The sequence below is a fragment of the Cyanistes caeruleus genome, chromosome 2, assembly GCF_971803275.1.
Source record: "Cyanistes caeruleus chromosome 2, bCyaCae1.hap1.1, whole genome shotgun sequence".
NCBI classification, from domain to species: domain Eukaryota; kingdom Metazoa; phylum Chordata; class Aves; order Passeriformes; family Paridae; genus Cyanistes; species Cyanistes caeruleus.
The window spans coordinates 36,350,905-36,359,353 of record NC_141702.1 but is presented as its reverse complement, the minus strand read 5'-3'; the positions used below and the strand labels follow the sequence as shown (position 1 = coordinate 36,359,353).

The 8,449-nt window shown below is 40.5% G+C and overlaps 1 protein-coding gene across 1 annotated transcript in view; it reads left to right on the top strand.

The window, feature by feature from the left end:
- Nucleotides 1–701: 701 nt before the first annotated feature.
- The window catches only part of LOC111925729 (gamma-aminobutyric acid type A receptor subunit rho2), a 34,995-nt gene continuing 27,247 nt past the window's right edge, over nt 702–8,449 (top strand). The window contains exon 1 of the mRNA XM_023922258.2: nt 702–995. Coding sequence (XP_023778026.1) covers nt 808–995 — 188 coding nt within the window. The 5' untranslated portion in view covers nt 702–807. The remainder of the gene's footprint in view (nt 996–8,449) is intronic.

Sequence of the window (8,449 nt, the reverse complement as noted above, 5' to 3'; positions counted from 1 at the left end):
GTAGCACACACTGGCTGTTGTTAGCACAGCCCGGTGTTGCATGGAGAGGCCAAATCAGCGCTGCCCTGTGACTGGGCTCTGAGGAAAAGCACCTTGAATGGGTTTTGGAGACAGCCTCTTTGTTGTGATTGAAGAAATAGCTGCTTTTGTTTTTAGTTTTGATCTTTGATAAAAAGTCAAAATGCCTGATTATGCGAATTCCTTTTGGAAAAAAAAAATTAATGGTGACTTGGTTTATGTAAAGGCAATTGCATGTATAGATTGGGAGCTACTGTTTTAATTTTCCTTTTAAGTTAGCAGTAAATAAAATCAGCTTTTTAAGAGGAAGTAGCTCATATTCTGTCTTCAACAACATGAAGAGCCAGACAAAAAATAAAACTCAGCTGCCCTAAATCCGTTAAAATACATACATTTTACAATGAGATACATGTCTGAAACGCGGCACAGGCAGTTACCAGTTGAAAAAGATGCCGTACAGAGGATCAAAAAATGTAGAAAGCCTAATGAAAAGGGACAGCCTGGTTTTACAGTCTGGCAGGAGGATAGCACTGAGATTAGGGGATTGAGCAAAAAGCCGGCGTGCAGAATTGCGGGATTTTATATAATGGCTTTAGTAAGTATCCTTTAGGACCCAGTGGAAATGTTCAGTGAGGCAAACTTGGTGAGTAATGGCCAATCATTAAGTGGTGATGAGGGAAAAGCTCTGAACGCGAAGCCCCTGAGAGCCTGTCGAATGCATCACGCCGGGAACGCAGCGTTTCTGCCGCTGATCGCCGACCAACGCCACACGCCAGTGGAGTTGATTCAATGTTTAAGCCCGGGGGGACTTGTACTGCACGAGGTCACTGGAGTGCAGAGTGCCCGGCTCCCATTTCCAGCAAGATGCCTTACTTTGCAAAACTCCTTTTATTAATCTTCTGCTTAGTTCTCCTTGTGGAAAGCAGAAAGCACAGGAGGAGGAGGTGGACGAGCCATCTGGATGTGCAGAGGGCAAGGTAAGGGTTACTAAACCATGTATGTATCTTGTCCTGCAGTGTTGCAAATACGTTACTGCAGGGATATAAAAGCCCACTCCGTCAATGTTTTTGTGTGTATTGTGTGTGCAAACAGCTTTACAGATAATGTTTTTACAACAGCCTCTGGTAGTATAATCAGTTTTACATGTAAGTGAACACCTCTGTTGCTAACCTTGACTAACTGTGACTGAGGCAGGTTTTGCAGAGAAGTTGACTACTTCGGCATGGATTATGGTAAAAGTATTCTTAGCCATACATGCAAATTTCTGAGGGTATTGAGAGGAGTTTCAGTTAACAGAGATGTTCAAATGTGCATACTGCTTAATGTTTCAGCACTGTTTTGGGGCAGGTTATTCACCTGTTTGCTGGAATGTCTGTGTTACTTATGTTCACTTGTAATTTCCCATTATGCTCTGACAATTTGTGATGGGGATGTTGGTTAGCACACATTGTGGTAATAGATAACAAGCCCTGGAATTTAGCCAGGGATTGTAAAATTTAATTTTATATTTTTTTTAAGAAATACATGGAAGCTTTTAAAAATATATTTTAAAGTTAAGTGAAAGCACAAGAATGAGTTAAAAGTCTTAGTAAAATTTATTAGGTTTACTGCTGCTGAGATTTGTCTAGAGGTTTACATTAGAAAAGATAATCTTCCAAACCTGCCAGACAGTCCAAAGTATGTTATCCTTTTTTGTGGTTATGTCATCCAGTGGCAATTATATCTTACAAGACTATTCATTGTTTGAAGGGCTCAAAAATAAAATTGGGTTAATCCATCTTATTAAATGGTTTCACTATGGCTGTAAACCCTCAAATTTTCATTTATTTTTGTGGACTTCTTGGTTTATCACTCAGTACTTTTATAGGGAGTGTTGTTACTTGAATGTTTTGAAAAGAAATGTGATGTAATTGGAAGCAAAGAAAACATAATATGTTACCAGCTTTACACTACTTATTGAAAAAATACAGTGGCATATGCTTTTGGTGACGTAAATGTTAAAAAGCTGAAGCAGCCAGGGCCTGATCCTGAAATCCTAAAGTCAACTGAAGTTTTACCACTGCTGTTCACAGAATCTCAATTATTGAATGAGATCTTTCACTGAACTCTGAGTCTATATTCCAAGGAGAAGTAGTGGGGAATTGAACAGTAGCATTTCCTTGCAAACCTTTCTGTGTAGTAAATATGGTGTGCTTTGAAGTAATAAAATACTGTAAATCCCGCTTGAAATATCAATTTACCCTGAAGTAGAACTATTCCCTGCTTTAAAAGTTTTGTACTTTATTCGAACTTGGAGAAAAAAAATTAAGATTTCTACAGTGCTGATATTTTCATGAGTTGTAACAGAGTGGAAGTCAAAGCACTGCTAAAATTATATTTATACATTATAAAGAATAACAATATTATATTGTATTTGGTAGTGTAATAATTTAAATGAACAATTTTCCATCTAGGTAGGATCTGAGGAACTATATGCCCTATATGTGTATATGTATGTATATATATGTGTGTGTGTGTGTGTGTGTGTATATACACACACATATAATGCCTATAAAATGTAGTTATTTAAAATTTTATAAAATCAGGTTTCAGGGATTGCCAAATGAGAATGACATTTTAAATGCAGAGAATTCTGCAATGTTGCAACAAAAATAAGTGAATGGAGCAGTGTCATTAATATTTTTATTTTCATACTCAATTATATTTCAATTTTTATATTTCAGTATTCAATTATATTTATTTTAAATTTTGTATTCATTATCAATTACATAGACAAAATTTAGTTGTCCCTAAAACAACAATGAATAGTGGACCATTCTAGTAAAAGGAAACTAATTCCTAAGCGGGTTTACTAATCATATAAGAGAAATTAAAAGAATGATCTTTTAAACAATTTCATCACATTTTCTGCTTAGTGTATCTCTTGCTGACTTACCATAAGAAACAGAGTAAATGTTACAGTAAACTTTCCTTATTCAAGAATTTTTTTTTCTATATTTGGGAATCTGCAGTTGGTAAGTTTGATATTTTGTGTCCACTTAGGTGATAAATCAGCCTGATCTAAAGATCTTTATATTGACTTGCAAGAATTTATCTTGGTTTGTGCAGGTTCAGAACACGTTCAGTGCTGTAGTTTCTTACTTGGACATGGCACAGAGGTTCCCGTGGTGCAGAGGTCCTTCCCCACGGAGCTCTGTCTGCTTGGGCTGGTCCTGCGTGTTCTGGGACAGCTCTCTGCCACCATTCTGTGGAGAAGTTGTTGAACCTATGCCTAAGTGGGAATGGAACATGGGGAAAGTCAGGTTAGGAAGCCAAATTAAGAATTGCCAGGTTAAGGGTTGCCTGTGCATCTTTAATTACTCCCAGTTGTTTGTGTTAATACATTGTAACACATTATTTTTTCGATGACCGGTGCCTCGCTCAGCATGCTGAATGGATAATCCTTGCTTGATTAGAAACTGCCTTGCATTTAATTTTCTCTTACTCCAGCATCCCCCCTTCACTGATAACACGTCTCTCCTCCTACAGATTGAGGTATAACATAAAGAAACAATTGCCCGCGTGCTTCACTGCCCCGGCTATTGCCCAAGTCTGCCTCACGTAATGCTCTGGAGAGCCCAGGCTCCTCATAGGAAATTGGTGTGTGTGCTCATCGAGTAGCAGCTCCTGGCTTTATACTTTGACAGTAGTTTTTCACATTTTCCATGGTGTACAGTCCCTGCCACTTACATTAAGAAACTGTTTAAAGGATATCAGTGATACTTGTTTGTATGAAGTTGAGGGTGTTCTTGCTGATGTGCAAGATGTACAAACGGAGCATGAAACCAAGGGCTCTAGAACTGTAACAACATTGTTGGTTAAAAAATTTTGCATTTCATTTTGTTTGGAGAATTCAAGTGATTAATTAATCACAAAGTAAAACCTTTTGTTGGAGTAGCCTGGGTAACTGCTGGGCAGGGCTTGTTTGCCCCAGCCTTACCTGCACACCAGATAATAAATTTACACAGAGGAAGAGGAACCTGGTGCCGAAGCAAACAGTGTAAATGTGGGAGGGTGCAGGTGTGTCTGGGTGTATGTCAGATGGTCTGTGCTGCTATGTTGATTGCTGGGATTTTGCAGAGAGCTGTGCACACAGTTTGGGCTCGTGCTGCCAGAGCAGGTCAGACTTGCTGTGGGTAGTACTGGCTGTACAATGTGTGTAGCTGTGCTTGGATCTTTCTCAGAGTATCAGCCTTATCCCAAGTGCCAAGCACGTGCTGCTGGCATGTCCAGCACTGAGTTTTTGAAATAGTTTTGGGTACTCTTCAGTAGCTCAGCAGTGACTGCCTCTCAGAAATGGTAAACAAATGCCGGCAACCCAGCTAGATTATCCAGCCGGACAGAATCTCCAAAAGGCTAAAAGAAACTCTGAAAATCGGTGGTTTTGTTAATATTTACTGCTCTATAAAAATTGCTGATTATACTTCTGGTAATGTTTATTGCTCTGCATAATTGAGAACTCAGGAGACATTTACCATCTCTGTTGTGCCTGTGAATTCCGTGTTTCCAGTGACCTGTGCCCACTTGACTCTGAGTCTGCCTGTTCCTGTCTCATACCAGCCATGTCAAGCCTCGTGCTTCAAAAACAGGAAAACTGCCTTTGATATAGAAGTGGTGTTGGGCTGTTCTTAACTAAAACTTGTTCCTGCCAAGGTTTTGGGAAGTGGTCTGTCCTTTGGAGAATCTCGGCAGAGATACCATTTTCAGGGCATGCTACATTCCAGCCTTAGGTTGGGACCCAGAAGCAGAAGGCAACCACCAGGACACATCAGCACAAGGCTCAGTACAAACTGTTTTTCCAAGCAGCATTCTACCGGAGCAAGTAGTCTGGTGATCCCTGCTGAAACTGCTGCTGCTGGCAGCAACTTCCCTCCGTTGCCTTGTGGAGCTGCATTTTTTCCCATTTTTCAGCTGGATGCTGCAGACACATCCTCTAGCCCATGGTACCTCCCAGCCCTCACAGATCCCCTTTGCTCTATGGTGTTTGCTCAAAAAATTTGGAGTTAGCTACTGCTTCAGTGATTGAAATGTGATAGCCATTTTTACAGGTATAAGGCTGGTCTGGAGCTCAAGTTCAGGGCACTGCTGATGCTCTGGTGCAGGGTTTGATGTCTCCTGAGGCTTTTTTCCCAACACTGCAGCATCAGCCGGGGTGAAAGAGCTATGTGAAACAAAAGCGGGGAGAGAACGTGTATGACAGCAGTGATTGTACACGCCCTTTGAGTTTGTGTCCGTCCTCTTCCAGAGTCAGATTTAGTTTTTCTAGAAATCTGGCAGGGAAAGTCACTTTCCTTTCCTTCCTGCTCCTAGCATAAACCCACAGATGAGTAAGTGTGAAGCATGTTACATCCAGAGGTAGGGCAACAGACTACCTCTTCCCTGAGGTTCTGGAAGCAATGGAGACTGGTGTGGCCACCCAACCCGAGACAGACCTATCTTGTGAAGATGCCAGGCCCTCCTGGAAAACTGAGGCTCCTAAAGCACTTGAAATGGGGGCCCTGACAGGTGTTGGAAAGAAACTTCGCCAAAATCAAGGATCTTGATGTTCCCAGATTGTCAGAAATTTCTGAACCATATCTAAGCCCACATGATCCATGCATATTAAGATTAAACATACACTCATTACACGATAATAAATTTGGAATTCTTATCTAGGAGCAAGCTAATTGTTATGACAGTCATAAACTGTTCTTGTACTTTCTCTTTTTAATTTAGCTTCTACAGCTGTGTGTTGCAGCAGTCACATGCTTTGGTGGCTAGAAAAACAGGTCTTGTACCTTCCTTGGTTCTGGGTTTACACAGTGTGCGTCTTCTCCAGCTTGCTGTGGCTGCTACACAAATGAAATGATGTCTTCACCTAATGCGTTTTTTGGATTCTTTTTTTTCTCATCCACTATGTAATTGGAACCAAGGCCCCATGACCATGAGGTACCATCTTGTGACCAAAATGCAACCTGAATTCTCCGGGGAAAGGTGCAGAAAGCTGCCAGACTCTGGCTGCCAACAGCTGCACCATGATCAGGATGGAGACAATGTTTTGTTTCAGGCTGACCACTTAGCCACTGCCTTGTATCCAACAGCACAAGGACTGTTCCCAATTAGAAAATTCTTTGTCTTGCTCTGGAAAGGTCTGAATGTATGCATAGACAGCTACTCTTTTTTGAGTCCTGCTGAGCTGTTATCTGTAATTCCTCATGCCATCAAGAATTAATTTTCTTTGATATATTTGGCAATAGAAAAAGCATCTATTTTGTGTAATTGAGACAATTCTGAGTAAAAGTGACTGGAAAAGAAAATATATTTTAAAAAATAGTGCAATAATAGAGAAGATTTTACAGAAGCTCAGTGAGCTGTCGCCTTCTCTCCTCTTTAAAGAGAAACAATTCTTCACAGAAGTCAGATTTATCAAATTCATGCCCCTTGAATGAAAACTAAATAGTAATAAAATTTTATATGAAAAATGTGGCAAAAAAAGACAAAGGGAGATGGGTGGATTTAAATGAATAGTGGTGAATTGCAGAGAGTGCATAAAGCTGAAAGAAACCCTGACAAATCTATGATCAGAAATGCTAAAGACCATAAGTACATCAGGGAGGATTTATGAGATACTGGTGATCAGATTGTTGGTAAAGGCACCCTGCGGGCAGCAGTGTTCAGAGCACCCCTCAGCTCTGCCAGGGCTCTGGCAGCTGGTGTCACCTTTGCTGCAGGGAATGAGCTGCTCCCTATGCCAAACAGCAGTGGGGCTGCCATGGGGTACCTGCCAGAGTGGGGCAGAAGATACAGCAGAGTTGATGTCAAAGACTGTTATAAAGATTAATTTTTTTTTCAAACAAACTTGGTCTCGAATTGGATTAAATAGACAAAAGTAGCAACAAATTTTAAAAGCTGTGTAGACTTCCTGTCATCAAAAATATGTCAATACAAAAGACTTTGTAAATGGATTTAAATTGATTAAAAAGGGACTGTCAGAGCTCTTTCTGTAAAATCTGAATTGGCCATCATAATACCTGAAGGATTGGGCATGAGATGATGATTAAATGATTGTTATTAAATGCAACCCCTGGCTCAGGATGTGCCTGAAAACCTCTCTTCTTTCTAAGACAGTGTCTGTGTCTCCAGCCAGCCCTCTGAAGCCTCTGCAGCCACAGACTGTTTTCAGCAGCTCTCCTGTGTGCTGTTTGCTGTTTGATGATTTTTAAAGAATTGATCAAAATGTAGCATTTCAGCGAGGCTGAGCCATTCATTTACAAGATAATACTGCCAGGGTTTTCCATACTAATTCCTTGTACAATGTGCAATCCAATGTTTTATTGGATTTTTAATTAGACATTTTACCGCCTTCTTTGAGGAGAGAGACTTGATTGAACATTCACTGGTGCTTTGGCTTTCCCCTGATAATTAAAGTTAAGCAGACACAGGAAGATCCTTTTTCTGGGCTTCCAGCTTTTCAGGCACAGAGGCTGTGCAGTGGACGGTGAGGTGGAGCGCTTCAGCAGCAGCCCTAACTTTGCAGCCCAACAAAGCTTCCCCCCTGCAGCAAGCAGTTAAAAGCTAAACTTTTGCCTCCAATCATTCCCATTAGTGGTTGTGCTCGGTTTTACACCCCTGCTTTTAGGTAACCATTAAAGCAGCCTCGTAGGGAGGGCACTTGCTCTGGCTGGCTCTTTCTCACAGCCGGCAGGGAAAGAAGCTCTGACATCCCAAGTGAAACAGGAGCCCAAAATAACCTGAGGGAGATCCAACTTTTCCTATGAAGTATGTGCCCTGGAGTACAAGGGGTTATATTCCTTCAAAACATCTATTTGATACAATTATTTTTATTTCTTTGCTTCCTTTTTACCTCATTATTTTAAAGAAATGGGTTATTTATGTTAGCAGCAGCTATCAACACCATTTAGGCTTCATCATTTTTTTCTTGAAATGAGACCTCCAATGGGAAACTTTCCTTCTGATTTGTGCTTTATGCTCCCTTTGGCTCATACTTATCATGCTTTATATTTGAAGGGAGCTAAGAACATCCCTTTCCAAACCCCAACTTACAAGTGGGGTGATTGTTTTGTAGGTTCTGAATTCTTTACCAAGACTTTAAGCCTAAGTCTCTTTATTTTTCCTCCAAGATTTTCTGTTATTTCCAGTAATATTTCTTCCATACAGGAAAAGGAACCTGCACCTTTTGTATAAAGTTCTTTCTATTTATCATAATTATTTTTAGTAAGTTACTGGAAACAGGCTAATTGCAGCAGTACTTACAATGTTGTCAGCTCTTTTGTCCAGAGCAAAGGGATTGAGGAACCTTAAGGGTCCAAGTCTTCCATTTGCACCACTGGAGAAGAGTCAGGGATGCTGATCTGGATTTTCTTCCAGAAGTGCATGCAGTTTGTTTGTCTGC